We start from the raw sequence: 18,110 nt of genomic DNA on the forward strand, positions 1-18,110 counted from the left end.
GGAGATTTATAAGAGCAGGTTGGACAAACACCTGTCAGGATGGTCTAGATCAGTGGTTCTCAACCAGGTATCTGGGGCCCCCTCGGGGGCCGCCAAGCAGGGCTGGCATTAGATTTGCTGGGGCCCAGGGCAGAAAGCTGAAGCCCCACTGCATTGGGCTCAAGCCTAGGCTGAAGCTAAAGCCTGAGTAACTTAGCTTTGCAGGTCCCCATGTTGTGTGGGACCCCGGGTAATTTGCCCTGCTTGCTACCCCCTAATGCTGGCCCTGGCTTTTATATGCAGAAAAGCAGTTGGTGTGGCAGAGGTGGTCCGTGGAGTTTTTATAGCATGTTGGGGGGGCCTCAGAGAGAAAAAGTTTGAGAACCCCTGGTCTAGATAACACTTAGGCCTGCCATGAGTGCGGGGGACTGGACTAGATGACCTCTCGAGGTCCCTTCCAGTCCTACGATTCTAGATCCTGGCTGATGAGAAGTGGCAGTGAGTAGTTGTTGAGCAACTGATTTGCATCAATTACTGGACTAGCTATGGAGAAGTAACATTATTTAAATTAGCACTGAGACCTATGCCTCTCTCTGCCTCTCTCTGTCTTTCACGCTTCTCTGTCAAGTCTCCTCAGCCCCTTTACACTGGGTAAAAGGGCTGGATCAGAGTAAAAGCATTGTAACCACCCAGGGGCGGCTTTCTCTGGCACAGGCACTGCAGAAGACGGCCTCAAGGCTGCATTTCAAGGACCCCTCAAAACTCCTGGTGTAGTGGGTGTGCAGAGGGAGGTGTTGCGAAGGATGGCGTGTGCACCAATTTCCAGGCAATTCACTGTATAATGCTGGAGCCTGCAAGACTGCTGTAATTTAGTCTCCTGGGACTGACTACATTACACCAGGCCTCCCGCAGCCCCTGCAACAGCCCAGGATTAGGAGGGCACAAAAGCGACCATAGCTTCCCCTCCCTTTGGACTGCAAGTTTGGTGCTGTGCCCTCACAGGTGCAGCCCAGCATCTCACCCAAAGCATATACATAAATATAGTATATAGAAATCAACAGCTAAATACATGAGTAAAAGGGAGGAGGAACTTCTCTCCAGCTGTGGGACCGCCTCATTGCAAACCTTGACACTCTGCTGCTGGGAGCACCGCAGAGCACATACTGCAGGGCTCAATGGGACAGGGCCCACCTATCTGTTTTTAAAGCGTCCCTATGCAGAGCATAGGAGAGGAAAGCACTCTAGGTGGTCTCCTTGGGACAGGGAGTCTCTTGTTCTGATTGTATTGGGCCTAGTACAGTGGGGCCCCAGTCTGTGATTGGCGCCTGCTAGTCATTACTGCCACATAAACAATAATAAATGGAGACACTAGAAACAAAGGGCGCCTTGGCAGAGCTGCCCAGCATTCTTCTGTTGGGTGCAGTGTTACTAAGTCTTTATTCAAGATAAAACCAAGCAGCTCAGTCATCCAGACACCCCAAGAAATTGTCCTGTCCACAGCAGAAGTAGGAAACACCTGATGATTGGGGAACATTTTATCTGACAATGATGCCAACACAGGATGGGCAGGGAAGGGTGGTAGTAATGTCTATATGCGTGTGCCATGCTTTGCAAACTGCCGATGCCTCCCCATTAATAACTGCCTACATGGTTGTTGGAACACTGATAACATTTTAGCGGGGGCAGCGTGTTTCTAAGCAATGAAAGCAGACTAGTATTTGGTTTGGTGGAGTTTCCTGCATAGTGTAACCCCACAGCAATTTACAAGCATGGAGTTAATTATCGGTAGTGTAAGGACACTACAGATACATTTACCAAGTTATTCGCCGAATAGCAGCTCCCATTTGTCCTCGGATATTTCAACCAGCATTACCGCGCATGGGGCTGTTCAGCAGAACATTGTCTTTTTGAGACGTGCCGTGGGAGTTTTTCGGTGGCCCATGGACATTAGAAATGTTAGCTTATTAGAAGGCTGAGCGGCACCACATTCATGAAGGAGTGGAATAGAGCATCTGAGCAGAATCTCAGACTGACACCTTCACAGCTCATAGCCAAGCGTCCTGCCTGCTAAGCTACACTGCCATGGTGAGTGCAGACCAGGCTACTATGTGCTTTCTCCACAGCCCCATTAAGAAACCACATGCTTTTCTTCTTTCTTATGGGTTTTCCCCTTCATGCCATGGCAGTGATTGCTATAGTTGGTCCACTCCCAGGCACTCATGTAATTGGAGACCTATTTGTGTGGTAGCCCACCTTGACCTATATATATTTTGGTAGCAGGTAGGTTAGGACACCATATCACACCTGAGAGTGTTTTGAGGACACCTGCAGTTGCTCAGACCAGTTGGCTATTTCCTAGCCTTTTAGTAGTCCCAGCTCGGAATTTCTAAACAACAAAAGCCAAGTGATGTGGCTTGGGACTCTGCTGCTACTTTGCAGCAGCTAGGCACGCACAAGCAATTTCATATTCTCCAGGGAACACACGGCACCAGACAAGAAACCCAATGCATTGCCCCAGAATGAGACGTACAGCAGGTGAAAACACATCCACTTGCCATATGCACAGTAGCAATTGTCAGCTCCTCAAGGGAGTAAGGTCAAAGTAAGGACAGCTGAAGCATGAGAAACTAATGGAACTGAACTGTTGTACATGCCCATTATTGATAAGGTCAGGCATTTTATAGGCAGATAAAAGCCCACCAATTGAGTAGGTACAACTTCAACATACAATAGTGTAGCTAAAACCCAAGACAAGTTACAAGTAGCAGCAACAGAGGTAGTGTTATAACAAATAACCTTATGCAAATAACCATAGGATATATTTCAAAACAGCACTGGGGGAGGAGGGGCAATTGGCACCTGTTTTCATCAGCTCACTCATTTCTTACAGCAAACTGTCCCCAAAGCAGCTGATTGCATTCTAGCTCTGTTTGTGAAGTAAAAATTGTTTGATAGGGTCTGGGACTGGAAGAGTATGTATCAGATGCAGATGGTATTTGCCAAGTATCCTCCGCAGGGCCACACGGCACAAAGACAATAAGCTCCTGGGGCAGCCTGCAATCAAAATAACAAAGGGGAAGAGAGAAAGGAATAAAAGAGCAGATGTAAATTGCACTGGGACAGATCTCCCTCTGGTGTAAATTGCCATAGCGCTAACAACTTCAATGGAGCTATGCTGATTTACACCCCTGGGGATTGGCTCCCTCCCCATGCCCTTGTCCTATACCAGAATAGAAATTCACAGTTGATTCTTGCAAGGATCAGACAATGCACTCTGTAAAAGCTCAGTACCCAGGGCAGGCAGGAGTGTGTCTGACACTAAGGCCTCTGGATCAGACCCTCAGCAGCAATAAAGCGGCACGACTCCAGTGAAGTCAGGGGAGCTACGCCAATTTACACCTGGTTCTCTGTTTACTAGGGGAAATCTCCAGCTCCCCTGAATGCTCAAAGTTACACACATTTTCTTTTTGAATTAAGCATCCCCCGGCACATAAAAACAATTAACACTGGGTACAGCTGGGACCTCTTCTCACGACCTTTCCGCAATGATGCCCTGCAAACCTACTCCCCTTCCCTGGCCCCTCTATTTCACATGAGATGTGCAGGAGTTGGATGGACATCACACCAGGCAGGGAGCTGTTATTCTAATCTCTCCCATGTGGGCGGCTCAGCTTCAAGTGTGGTTTATGGGGAGGAATGTACAGACCTGAAAAGCTTTCTCAGAGCCTGAATCCAGGATCCTCACAAGCACCTGGGGTCTTTCCAATGCTAAAAAGCCAAACTCCAACAAGGTGCAGCCTGGGGGGTTCCTCTCATTTCTTCCTTAACTCTTTAGTTCCTACTTTTCAAGAGGACCCTGTCTTCAGCATTTCCCCCATGGCCACACGTTTGCTCCTCCCATCCCTGCTCCCGCTTCTTGCCACCACTGTTCCTCTGCTGCTTTGCTTCCCAGCCAGCATGCTGCAGCTAGTGACACTAGGCCAGCTGGCCATATATTCAGGGCCAGATAGGTACTATAGGTTCAGGCCTAGGACTCCGGCACCAGGACTTGGAAAATGGGATCAGAATCTCAGCTTTGACGTTTTCAAAGTTAAGTTCTAGCCCTGTTGGACTCAATCAAGCTGGAAACATCACTTGAGTGTAACTGAGGCCTGCCTGAATTAGCAGACAACCTGAAACAAGAGCCCCAAGAGGTACAGACTGCCCTGTTGATCTTACCTCTGAAACTTGCTGCCAGCCCAAGGAGGGCTGGCGCCATGCTCCAGTGGCAGAGCCATAACATAGGGGTGGGGTAAGGAGTGTGGAGTGTGTCTAGGGCTCTGAACTGCCTCAGTCAGCCCTAGCTACAAACACCACAGCCAAAGGGAAACCGTTTGCTGTGCTTCTCTCTTGGCAGCACTAGCAAGTCAATGCTGAGGACTCGCCAGCCACTTACTCCTGGCTTCTTTGAACACCTGCATGGCTTCTGGGTTGACTTTGACTCTTCCAGTCGATTCGGCACCCAGGGCCTCTGCCTTCACCAGGTTCAAGTTGGCTCCAAAGTCAATCAAGAGGTTGACGAAGGCTGGCTCGCAGCCGTGTCTCAAGACAGCATCCATCACGCAGACCGGGGAGCCCCTGGAGAAGCCCTGGATGTTGACGGGGCCGCAGCAGTTAAAATCGGGGTTGGCTCCAGCCTGGAGCAGCAGCTTGAAGCACTGGAGGTTGTGATAGGCAGCGCTGATGTACAGAGGGCAGACCACCAAGGAAGTGAGCGGGCGAGAGGCGGGGCTGGGGACCCGTGAGGGCAAGTGGTGGTTAACGTCCACATCAGCGCCATACCTGAGCGTGAAAAAACAAAAGCTATCTTGGTACAGAGGCAGGTGGGTGCAAGCGCACGGGGCCTCCAGAGGGAAATGCTTGAAAGCAATAATACGACTGCAGCTCAGGTGCGTGGAGAAGCTGGAAATCACTGAGAAGGCAGGAGAGCCCCACCGCCACTAGTCATCCAGGGCATACATCTAGGATACTTTGCTGGCTGCCAGCCTCATAGTATCTGTGCACTTAGCCTAACACTCCGTATGGGGCGGGGGGAAGGGACAGTGTGATTATCCCAACTGTACAAGTGGGAACTGAGAGACTCCTTGCGAGAGTGGCTGGACTAGAAATGGCTCTGACAGCTTTACCCCCTTCCCACGCACAAGGGTTTTCTTGACACCCAAGCAGCACAAAGCAGCAGCAGTAGAGGCCAGAATATGGCCCACTACCTAAACAGCCCTGTGAAGGATTCATGAATTGCAGGGACAAACCAGATGGTGTTAAACATTGACTTAAATTACAGGCTCACATTCCACAGGGGTAAATTTAGGCTCCTGAAAGTTGGAGCATTCTGGATCGCCTGCCAAGACACCCTACTGCTGCCCCTTCTCTCCCCGACATAGAGTGGCAGACTGCATTGGGGAGGTGAGCACAGTGTATGCTGCGCTGTCCAGTCCACAACTAGCCCAGTGGTGGCTATGGCCACTCCGGTGGTTGTTGGTCCCCAGGAAAGCAGAGATGTGACTTAGAGGCACTTTCCTCTCCCCATCATAACAGCTGTGCTGAGCATTGTCTTTGTGCAGCTAAATACTCTGCCCTGAGTGACCAGTGTATAAAATCCACCGTTAATGGTTTGGCTAGGGGATGTGTAAATAACTCAGCTCCTCAATGAAGGGGTGCCGGATAGGCACTAAAACAATTTCCCCACCCAGGAGGAGATGAGTAGTTAATGTGTTAGTGCAATCGCTCCAACTGTTGCAAACAATGAAGGAAACTGAAACACAAATCTGTGCTAAATAGAGGAGTGTAACAAATTTCAAGATTCTCACTTCAATGGGAACTCAAATAGTGGAAATCCAATGATAATGTCAAATGCAGGAGTTTTCCCCTGTCCTCAGCAGTTTATGCTAAATAGATGTACCAAATTCCAAGCTTGTAGCAAATTGGGAACATATAAAATAATGTCAGTCAGCCAGCCATCCCCTGACAATTGTATTACCCTAGAATTAAATATTATGAGATATGGCATTATAGATCACTTTTAACATATATTCAGGTAGTTGGGTTTTTTTATTATGGTTTGATAGCTGCCATCTTGGCCAATGCACCAGAGATGAACCATGGATCTTCAGAGCTAAAGGCACAAGCTGCTATTGCATGAGCTAAACTACCAACACTTTCTCAGGAGGGCTGTAACAGATGCATATACTGTGGACCAGGAACAGAGTGGGAACTGTAGAATCCATTCACCGAGGGGTTACAGTTAGAGCTATACAAATAACTGATTTTTCAGTTCACTAGCTACACATGCAAAAAAATGTTAAAAGATCATTTTGCTGAAATGTTTTCAATTTTTCAGCAAACCAAATAATAATAATTAAAAAATCTTTTGTGTAGTTTGTTTTTTAACCCTTTTTAAAATAAAATAGATGTACAATTCAAAATAAGAAGTCGTTTTGAATCAAAATGATTTGTTTAGAAATGTCAGAACATTTCAATTGTTTCTGACTTTTTTTCCTGTTTGTTTTTGACTGAAAAATATGGTGAATTTGACACAAATTCGCAAAATGTCTCAAATCTGCATTTTTCAGCAAAAGAAGGTTTTGTCCAAAAATTTTCACCCACCTCTAGGTACAATGGAACAACACAATACAATTTAAGGGGCAGATTCTCAAAAGCGTTCTGCTTTGGTCTAGCTCTGCACTCATTGAATTCAATGGACTTCAAAGAGAACAGATAATCCGATATAGAGTGCTTTTGAAAATCTCACCGTAAATGTTTAGAATCTATGTTGTTATGCTATAGATGCTACTTTGATTGTACAAGGCATGGAACTATACATTTTACATGTGTAGCATGTGCAACTGAGAGGATCAAACACTGAATGAACAGAAAATATGAGGGTTTTTTTCCCTTTTTGGAAAAGACTGCTGGAGAATAAGAATAGCACAAAGAATATTTGCTCCCTTTAAAAATATTTAATTTGAAACACTGTAATACCGCATTTGACTGAAAAATAATAATAGCCATGTTTGATATATACAGTATTGTACCCATCCAGTACAGAGCACATGCTTCCGAAATGCTGCGATTGCACCTATTTTACATACCGTAAATGTTAATAAATCAGGATGGGGGAAGAACGATCCAGCCTCTTTTAGCCATTTTTAATTGCTCCTTTGCAACAGCCAAGGATGGATTCTGGATAGAGTAGAAGTGTCGTGCTTTCCCTTCAGAGTAATATAATGCTCTTCCAATCAGGAATAACTCGCTTGGGTTTGTAATCCAAGCATTCAGAGAATGAGGCTTTTCTGCTTTCCTGGATATTGTAGGATTCCTCTTTCCGGTTATTAAAACATTCTGGGCCAAATTCCGTCTAGATCTTTATGAAGCTCTCACTGAAATCAGTGGGTTTCTGGCCATGTTACTGCAAATGCTTATTCATGTGCTTTAACTCTGAAGATATGAATAGTCCCACTAAAGTCAAGCATGTGCACAACTAGTTGCAAGATCAGGGGCCATTCAAGCACATCCAAGTGCTGAATTTGGCACTTTGTGCATATTTATCTGCGCTCCTCTTCACGGCACGGCACAGAGACTGAGCCCTCAGAGGATGAATGAGAGGTGGCTGTGGGCATGAGCGGAGAAGACAGGACGTTACATGGTAACTTCCCCCAAACACACATGGCAAAGTGGTCTCCGTCTCCTCCATAGTCACAACCCAACAGCTCAGCTTTACTTAGCCAAGGCTTAAGCTAAGAGAAAGGAGAAAGTAGCCAGGGAACAGCAGCTCTCTGAAGAACTGTTCCCCTCTCAAAGAGGTTTTCAATGTTCTGTGCTGAATTGAGGCCATACTGCATATAATGGTTTTGTCCTAGAAAGTTTTCATTTAAATCGGGTTTCTAGGAAAATGGCAAAGGCTTGGAGCCAAGCAATGGGACTCCTCCCATGAGTAAGGCCTGGTTTCCTTTGCAACTAGCTGGTCAAAAATTCTCTCTTGAAACTGCTTCTCAGCAGAAAATTGGGTTTTCAATTAAATGAAATTTTTTTGCAAAAAATCTCTGCGTTCCACAGAATTGTTTGATTTTTTCATCAAAACCCAAATGGCTGAAAAATCAAACTTGGAAATATTTCTATTTGGATTTGCTGCCACAGTGCCTCATTGCAGCTGAAGTTTGGTTTTCTCATGCCCCATTTTCTTCTATGGGCCGGATTCCCTGCCAGACTACATCTCCACAATGCACCATGGCCAGTGACTCCCATAATGCACCTCGGGTGACCAGACAGCAAGTGTGAAAAATCGGGACGGGGGTGGAGGGATAATAGGAGCCTATAAAAGAAAAAGCCCCAAATATCAGGACTGTCCCTATAAAATCGGGACATCTGGTCACCCTTTGGGGAGGGCAGTTTTTTTCATGAAAAAAGCCATTTCCTGACCAGCTCTGCTAAGTTATGCTTTTTAAAACAAAATCAGTCAAACTTTTTAAAAGTTTGTAAGTATTGCTACAATTCCCCATGACTTTGTCAGTTTTACACTGCCCTTAATGGAATAAGCAGAATATATATCTCTTCATATCCTGGCTCTGCCCTCAATTAGACTAAAAGTATGATGCAATATCCCATCACAAGATGATTATGTAACAGGCTGTTAGGAAAGTAATCTAGATTACAGTCATATAATTGTAAATATTTCCACAGTCTTACTATAAAATGGATTACCATTCCATAGCTACATTGATAGTTGATAAAATTTACATATAATGTCCTATCAGTTCCTGCTTTTTGCCTGGTATTCTGGTCCAGCAATTGTAGCAGATCACAGGATTTCAGAAATGGTAATTGTGCTACCATATGATTTAATAAACCAAATCCAACAGAATCAATAGCAACTGTGGAGTTTGTATGTTAACAGGAAGACACTCATTTACTGATAATTAACTGGGAATAGGGTTTTTTGAAGAATATGGAAATGTATAATTACATCTGGGTAAAAAAATGTCATTTTATTACATTTACTCTGTCAAGGAAAGAGTAACTTAGATCAATATTTTTAACCTTCTACAGAGCTCCATAAGTCAGGATTGTATTTTAAAGTAAGCAATTCTGAATAGATCTATTAAATCCCTATTCCAAGATACTTGAAAATTTTGGGCAATATGACAATTTGGTATTAACTTAGCAGCCTTGGGAGAAACATTGCCTAATAAAAAGATATTGGACAAACTCCAGTTAATTTTTAATCCTGAAAGTTTTCCAGAATCATGCTTTTAATATTGCTGGCAAGGCATCTTTGGAGGCAGACATATAAATCAATACATCAACTCCACGTGCTGAAATACCATTTGCTATGTTTTGTACTGTGCTAGCAAATATACTGGGGGAGATTCTTAGGAATGTAGCTAGTGGGTTCATACTGACGTGTATACATGCAACAGAGGAGAACATTCAAGTTTACAGGGCCCAGTACAAAGCGCATTCAGAGGCTATCAACCCTGCTTGAGGGTTTAAGCCAACCTCTAAGTGCTGGGGGTAGGAAGAAACTTCACAGGGGTGTTCTCCCAAAGCAGCCTACTCTAGGGTTTCTTGCACCTTGCTTGGAAGCAGCTGTGACTAGCCACTCCTGAGCCAGGATACTGGACAAGATGATCCATAGGTCTAATCCTATGCCCCTGTGACTTGGTGGGCCCATAACGAGCTAGGACTATGATTTTCAAAAAGCTGGGCTCCCAAATCCACCTTTGCTGCAGAGTTAACTCAGGCTTTTACTTTGGGATTGCCCCAATCCCTCTTTCCTGACACATACAGACCCCTCCCAGCTAACTGGTGGTGCTTTAAGCAAAGACTAGCTGTCTTGTTCTGAGACTATAGGCTAAAGCCAAATTAAGTGAGGCTTTCCCTTGGGTTTGTATCCCACCCACTTTGCAGTGAGGACGCAGGCTAAGTCACGGGAGTGCTGACAGTCCTCCAATGCCTTCCCACAATTCCTTTTGTATACCCAGAAGAATAGAAAAAAGTTCTCTCACAATTCACTGGGAAAGAATCAAAGCAGCTCAGGTGACAACAGCACAAAGAACCAGGGGCCACGTCCCAGAAATCCTAGTTACGCTCACGAGGAGAGCAGCACCAGTGAAGACCCAGCAAGTCGGGTGTGGCTGCTCACATCCAGGCGAGGCCAACCCTGGTGCTGCTCACCCCACTTAACTCTGTGGTGATGACAGATCCCAAGTCATTTCAATAAGCAGCCTGATTTTCATAAATGATGAGCACCTACAATCCCATTAAAGTTTGTGGGAGCTCCAGGGGGCTCCTTTGAGAATCAGGCCACTTATCCAGGTATCTAAATACAGGTTTAGGAGCCTAAATGTGGGCACCTGGTTGTGGCCAGTTTGGTCCTCAGGCATTGCGAACAATTTCTAGGAACATAAAACAAGGATTGTATAGAGAAATCAAAGATCATCATCCATCATTCTTATCCTTTAATGTCGTATCTTATTGAAGTGCTTTGCACATTGACCAGAAGTCTTTGCCCGGGATTTATTTTGGTTTTATTGACCTTACAAAAGAAACTTCAAGCTCTCCACCAAAATAGTTGTAGGCACCTAATTTCTCAGCTGATCTGCTGCTTTGTAACTTTCTGTACCAACACTTTGCATTAGAGCTGGTCACAAATTAGAAGTCAAAACAGAATTCTGTTGGAAACTGCTTGGGGTTCTCAGCTGCACATCTGCTCTGAGCATTCAGTTCAAATCTCCTGTTGAAATCCCTTCTCAGACACAGGCGGGACTTGAACTAAGGGTCTCCTGGGTCCCAGGTGTGTGACCGAACCACTGGTGGAGCTGGAGGCCTGTGGCAAGCCTAAGAAGGGAGGGGCAGCACTTTGAAGGGGGGGAGATCGGGTTTCAATGTAATGTGATGACAGATGGGGAGGTGGCGGAGGGATCCGAAGAGGGGAACAACCAAGTGAGAGCAGTTGCACCGGAGGGGAGATGTTGGAAGCTGGACTGGAAGGACCTGCCATGGAGCAGATGAGGGGAGTGCGCCATCTGTGCACTCCATGAGTTTGAAGAGAAATGGGGGGAGGGAGATAGAAGGCAGGACTAAAGGAGAGTTTGTGAGGGTAGAGGAGAGAATCATAGATCATAGAATATCAGGGTTGGAAGGAACCTCAGGAGGTCATCTAGTCCAACCCCCTGCTTAAAGCAGGACCAATCCCCAACTAAATCATCCCAGCCAGGGATTTGTCAAGCCTGACCTTACAAACCTCTAAGGAAGGAGATTCCATCACCTCCCTAGGTAACCCATTCCAGAGAGGGTTTATTGTGAGGGGAAGGAGCCAGGGGAAAAGGAAGGGCCAAGGGAGGTTAGGAGACATACAGGACACTCTCTTTCCTCCCTGGCTCTGGATGCTGTATCAAATCTATGGCACTCCACAGACTGACCCTGAGCTGGGAAGATAAGGGGACCGACTATACTTGCCTTATTAGCTCTCTAAGGATGTCAGCCCTGCCCACGCGGGAGGTGTGGTACACAGGGGTGCTGCGATGGTGACGGCTCCCGTTGGGGTCTGCGCCAGCTTCCAGCAAGATTTGGGCGCACTCCAGGTGCCCGTTCACCACGGCCACGTAGAGGGCTGTCTGCCCCTTCACATCCACCAGATCAATCTCCGCCCCTTTCTGGAGGAGGAAATCCACGCAGTTGCCATGGCCGGCGGTGGCAGCGATGCGCAGTGGGGTGCAGGGCAGCCAGCCGCAGCACCACACGGACTTCTCGTTGATTCGGCTGAGTGAGGGGACAACAGAGCAGAGTTATCTGTCAATGCGCATGGCTTCTGCCGGGATACAGCCCTGCCTCCCCCCAGACCCCAAAGGAACATAGCGGGTAAGCCAGAGGTATGGCGTATGCCCTTGCCTCTTGAAGCCTCATCTAGTACCTTTATTATGTTAGCACAGAGAAGTGCCCACCAATATCAGGGCCCTATGGCACTGCGTGCTGTAGGTACACATAACAAGGGACTGCCATTGGCCCAGGGAACTTACAACCTAAAGTAGACGAAGGATTATTAACCTTGTTATACTGATGGGGAGGTGAGGCACAGAATGGCGAAATGGGCAGACAGTGCAGAGCTGGGAGCTGAAGATAGATCACCGGGGTCCCGATTTAGCATTTTAACCACAAGAGCACCCTCCGGCCCGAAGAAAGAGCAAAGATCTGTTTTGACAAAGAGGATGTTGCATGTCTGCTTGCAGTGCGATATTCTATGTTCAAGGGTGAAACCGAAATGCGATTCCACTAGCAAAGCTGTCATTTACAAACCAGCTTTGCTAGCACCATCACAGCCTAAGTAGGTTTTTTCACAGACAAGAAGTGAGAGTGTGCCGAGCACACACCGGGCTGTGAGCTGCAACAAGGACCCTGTGACTGTGCCAGAAGAGCAAGGGAGAGAGAAGGGGTGAGGAGGAAGGCCGGGAAGAGTTAGTGACTGATGCCAGGTCTCCCCGAGAAATGTTTGCTTGTACAGCCGTGTCATGGATGCAAAGATTCCAAGGCCAGAAGGGACAACTGTGATCATCTCGTCTGATCTCCTGCATAACACAGACACAGAACTTGCCTGGATGAACTAGGGCAGAGCTTTTAGAACAACATCCAATCTTGATTTAAAAATCACCAGTGATGGAGCATCCCCCATGCCCATTGGTAAGTTGTTCTAATGCTTCATTACCCTGCCTGTTAAAACTATGCACCTTATTTCTAGTCTGAATTTGTCTTAGCTTCACCTTCCAGCCTTTGGACCAGACTATACTTTTGCCTGAGAAATTGAAGAGCCCATTATCAAATACTTGTTCCCCTCATGGGTCCTTAGAGAATGTGATCAAGTCGCCCCTTAATGAAGCTAAATAGATTGAGCTCCTTGAGTGTATCGCTATCAAGCATGTTTTCCAACCCTTTAATCCTTCTCATGTCACTTAGGGACTGGTTTTTTGCAACTGTTCTTTACAGGCAAAAGCCCTACTGTAGACACAGTTATCCTGGCATAAAAGTGCCTATTTCATTCACTGAAGTGGTATAAGTGATCCCAGAAAAGGGACGCTGCATAAACCGTAGAGCTATCCCAGCAAAACTTTTCTGGCCTAGGCTAGGCCTCAGAGCACGGATACAGCAATGTCCTCAATGGGCAGGCAGCGCAGCCCATGACCTGGGTGTTCTCAGTTCTGCCTCTCCCGCTGCTTAAATGAGTCACTTCACCACTCCAGGCGTCAGTGCTCGCATCTGTGCAATGGGGCAATAGCACTTCATCCCCCCCCCCCACCCCCCCGCCCCCACCCCCCATCCCCAATCCCGCTTATCAGTTTATACTGTAAATTCTTTAAGGGCAGGAGTTTCTCTCGATAGGGGTTTGCATGGTGCTTGGCACAACAGGGCCTCTAAGCCCAGCTGGAATATAAATAATAATCAAGTGAGGCTGATGGGCACAAATAGGTGACAGGTGGAAACTTTATCAAACTCGGTGGGCCGAGTGACAAAAGGAATGCCCCGGAAATGTGTTAGGGACAAAGCAGCTCATTCTTAGAAGGGCTGGCTCATTCTGACTCTTGCTGAAAGGGCAATTTCAGACTAGTGTTGTGATTCTGCAGTTTACTCAGCAATGCAGGAAAATTAATTAAATATCCCAATGGACACAGACCTAGGCTGGGCCAAATTTTTAACATAGGGCGTTTCAGTTTTCTATGTGATTGTAATCCCCTCTGCATGGTTTTGCCATTACACGTAGACTTCTATTTTCCCATTATTTTATTTCCAGGCTGAGGTGAAGCGAATTCACAAGCAGAGGTTGGCTATTTATAACTGTACGTTACTCAGTTGAAATTTGCTTGGTGTGGGATTAGATGTTACCCGAGCAGCCTCTAACCAGCAATACAAAGAGCCCGCTGGGTCCTGCCACGCTGCTCAGTTAAAGCTGAGGAAGTGCTCAGCTCACTGTGCCCCATGGGAACTGCTGATTACTGGGAAACACAGGAAGAGGCAGTCAGCTTCCCTTCCCCACTGCATTCCCAGGAGTGTCCGACGGTGGCCTCTGGAGCTGTACATTCAAAGATACCCTTCATGAGTTAAAGGAATGAGGGACTCAGTGGTGCCTAGTGCTGGGATCAGGGTATCTGCTGACCCAGGGAAGCGGGCCAAGTCAGCTGATCAATCCATGAACTGTCGGGTGTAGGAAATGTGCCAGACCCACATCCCTGAAGACACCAGTGCCTGCTAGCATTGGGGAGCAGATTTCCTGTCACCCCCACTTCGGAGAAGGCCTGACACTGGAGGGGGAGATCTGACCTCAGGCTTCACTCCCCCACTTTCTACACAAGATCTGTTACTAGGCAGGAAGTGGCAGAGGGGCCGTTCTGGGCCCTCCACTGCATAAGTCCTTCACCGTTTCAGAACCAGCTTGCTGAGGATGGACAAGGCAGGTGAGAGTGGCGGGGGGGTATTAGATTTTTTCTAAGCCTGTTCACCCCAGCCTGGCCTCTGAACCATCTGAGGCCCACTCATGGCCATGGCCATCTCGTGACCAGCCGTACACGAAACAAGCCAATGATGTCTATGCAGCATCCCCACCAAGGAAAACACTCCCACAGGTGGCAAACCGGACAACAGCCGCCGCTGAGAAGCCAAGAGAATACCACCGCTCTCCCATCCCTCCCAACAACCCCTTCAGCTCAGACAGGAGGGACAGGCTTTGGCCCAGCTGCGAGGGTGTAACAGGCCACATTGCACATGCTCTATTAACAAACCAAGACCTGCAGACAGTGTGAGAACCGAAAACCACTCGGAAGTATGCCAGGTGACATCGGGTAGGTTAAGAGCTGCAGCGTCCACTGGCAGTATGATGGGCCAGATGCCCAGCTGGTGTAAGTCAGCATGGCTCTACTGAAGGCAATGTGTCTGTGCTGATTTACACTGCTAGGGATCCGGCCCCATTTCTCTCTATCCCAGACCCTGCCAAAAGGAAGCTTGCATCAGACTCCCCGTCCAAGCATCACCGAGTAGCGGGTGTTCCCAATACCCGGCCGCGAGGGGCGTGCCGGGATTGCGGCAGGGGAAGTGAGGGTCACCTTTGGAAGCTCTCCTCCTGCAGCAAGCTCCGGAGTGTGTCCAGGTCCCCGACATAGGCAGCATTGTGCAGCCTCGTGTCTTCGCAGTGCTCGAGGGGGTGGTCGCAGAACTGCTCCCTCAGCCACTCCTTCAGATTGCGACCTGCGCTGGAGAGAGGGTCGCTGTGTTAATCCTGGAGACGCCTGGATTCAACACCTACTCCATGGCTGCTACCTTGGCCAATGCACCGGGGAGCCAATCGGGGAACTCAAAGCAGAACTTGCGACAGCTTGAGCTGTCCGGAGCCAGGGTGCTAACTTGGGGCTATAAAATCTCCCGTCTTCTGTGGTGCGGCCTATGGGGAGCTTTGTAATATTCTCCCTGGTGGGTTACACTTGCTTGTCCCTGGCAGTGTGAGGATCTGAGTGACATACAGCAGCTACCTATGCACATGGCAGACACTGAATGCTAGAGGCTTCACTAGCCAGAGCCAGCCAGGCTCTAGGGGCATGAATGGGGCTGTCTTCTGGGGAGAGACAATGCAACTGGGCAGTGCCCCACGTTGACAGGAGCACTGGCACAGCAGGAATGAGGGAGGGGACTAGTGTGTAGGGCAGGGATATTCTGGGCGCATCCAGTACCCAGCACAATGGGGCACACCTATGGCTGGGGCCTTCAGGCTCTGCCGTGCTAGGAATAAGCGTCTCTCTGCACTGGCCCCCAGCTCTGGGATTTGCCGTGTATTGTTTTCTCCTTCCCATTTCCCTGTTGGTGTCATCTGTCCACTCCTCCTCCCTTCCCTCTCCCCTTCACCCTCATCCCACTCCCATTTCTCTTCCCCTCCCTCCCCTGGGCCTGCCCACCCAGCCCTTTTCCTGCCAGGAGAGGGGGAGATGCCAAGGGCCTGAAGAGGAGTCAGCTCTTTGCTGCCGAGTTAGGAAGGCCAGGTGAGTGGAGAAGTGGTGCCATGGGCAGCTGGGCGAGCCAGGGTGGCAGCTGTCTGCGCTGCTGTGTTACAGCTCTAGGAGACCTGAGCATCCTGGGAAAGTTCCTGGGTTTGGAAAGCCAAATGGAAGCTCAAATCACTGGAAAACCAAAAGATTCTTGCTTTTCCTGAGCTTCTGGTCACCTACCCCAGAGGCCAAACCATGTCCTTCCCCCTCCCTGCCATCACACCCTCCTGATTTCCCCCTGATCTTTCACCCGGCCATCTAAGCCTCCCAGCTGTCCCTCCCACAGCGATTCCTGCTTTCGTCAGCACGTCTGTGCCAAGTCCCCAACTCACCGCCCCGCTCCAGAAACAAGCGGTGCTGTGATACACTTGCCCCTCCAAAGCCCTCCCTAACAAGGCTCACAGTGAGCAGGCATGAACAGCAACCATCACTGTCAACACATGATGCAACCAGCCAGGCTGGTCACTAAGAATGGGTGAAAAGGTTTGGAATCAACAAGAATTGGCCTAACCCTCTGCCCACAACTGAAACAAACCTTGGCCCAAGCCAAAAATATGCCACTAAAAGGTTGGTGTTTTGTCCTCACAAACGCTACACATCCTAGCTCCAGCAAGGACTGGAAGTGTAAAGTACCCAATGATGCTGCAAGATGCCGTTCTCCCAAGATTTGTAAAGCAATTTAGCAGATAAATATTATCGCCAGAAAAACTAAAAGAGAAACATCTAGCTGTAACCTGAAGTATGGCGCAGCAACGCAGGTAGCTAATCTTGCCATGACATTCCGGGCATAGCTGTTCCATGCTGTGCTGTCACGTACACCAGATTTTTCAGAAGAGCTCGGCTCCTGTTTAGGCAGCAATATATACGGTCAGTTTTTGCCAACAGCTCAGTGCACCGGGTGCCGAGGTCTCCTGAGAAATGCGGCCAAAGGTGTCACAAGGGCAGCCGCTGGGTGCTGAGCACTTTGGAAAATCTGGTGGGTAAATGGGAGCTGCTGGGCTCTTTTGACAGCTTGGCCCCAGTTGTGGGTGCTGCTGAGCACTTGGAAATGCAACTTGAGGTGGCTCAGCCTGTATTTTTCAAATACATGTGAACATACGACCAGCCATACTGGGTCAGACCAATGGTCCATCTAGCCCAGTATCCTGTCTTCCGACAGTGGCCAGTGCCAGATGCTTCAAAGGGAATGAACTGAACAGGGAATCATCAAGTGATCCATCCCTGTCGCTCACTCCCAGCTTCTAGCACTATGTGATGCACTTTGTAGCAAGCATACAATAAACATGTGAGATGGACAACGGTATCAGGGCTCTGATGATAGCCGAGTATCTCTCCATGTTAGAAAAGCATGACTGTTACATGCGATAGCTTTAATCAGGTGGCCAACCAGCCCTTGGGGAGAGAGCTGCAGACGCTAAGGACATTTAATTGGAGAGGCAACTGGTCAGCTTCAAATGGCAGCTCAATAAGGGAAAACAACAGAGTGATTTAATATCAGTGCTTCATTTGTGCCAGGGCTTGCCAGGGCTGAGCCCCGGCACCTTTAGGCCTGACAGTTCATAGCCCCTGCACCTCTGGGTGTGGCAGCTCATAGCCCCGGCACCTCTGGGCTTGCTACATCTGTTCTGAATGTAAAAAAATGGTTTAAACCCTGGCACCTCTTTCATTACAAATTAAGCACTATTTCATATCCATGCACACACAGAGATCACACCCGCGCACACTGGACTAGAGGCATACACCACCTGCTTCTCACCCAGTTATGTGGACTTGTACTTCCTTAAGAGAATGACAACTGCATGGGAGCAGAACAGAGAAACAAACCACGGGGTTTGCAAAGTCCCTTTTGTGGCGCTGCTCACACGTCCCTCTGGAAAACCCTACACAAATCCCAGAGCCCCCTGAATGGCCAGTGTTCCTGAACATCCCCTCGCTTACAGCGAGAGAATGCAGCTCCCTGTCCCCAGCCTCCCACCCCCACCGCACCACCCTGCCCCCAGAAAAAGACTTGGGGGGGGGAGGGAACTGGAGTGCCCCCAGAAAAAGACCAGGGGGCACTCCAGTTCCCCCCCCCCC

The 18,110-nt window shown here is 48.2% G+C and overlaps 1 protein-coding gene across 1 annotated transcript in view; it reads right to left on the reverse strand.

Moving 5' to 3' along the window:
* Positions 1–612: 612 nt before the first annotated feature.
* Positions 613–18,110, reverse strand: part of ASB1 (ankyrin repeat and SOCS box containing 1) — an 18,005-nt gene continuing 507 nt past the window's right edge. The window contains exons 2-5 of the mRNA XM_034786221.1: positions 15,102–15,243; positions 11,473–11,775; positions 4,415–4,800; positions 613–3,033 (exon numbers count right to left, since the gene is read on the reverse strand). Of these exons, the coding sequence (XP_034642112.1) occupies positions 2,900–3,033; positions 4,415–4,800; positions 11,473–11,775; positions 15,102–15,243 (965 nt within the window). The 3' untranslated portion in view covers positions 613–2,899. The remainder of the gene's footprint in view (positions 3,034–4,414; positions 4,801–11,472; positions 11,776–15,101; positions 15,244–18,110) is intronic.

Source organism: Trachemys scripta, chromosome 11 (assembly GCF_013100865.1).
Source record: "Trachemys scripta elegans isolate TJP31775 chromosome 11, CAS_Tse_1.0, whole genome shotgun sequence".
Classification (NCBI taxonomy): domain Eukaryota; kingdom Metazoa; phylum Chordata; order Testudines; family Emydidae; genus Trachemys; species Trachemys scripta.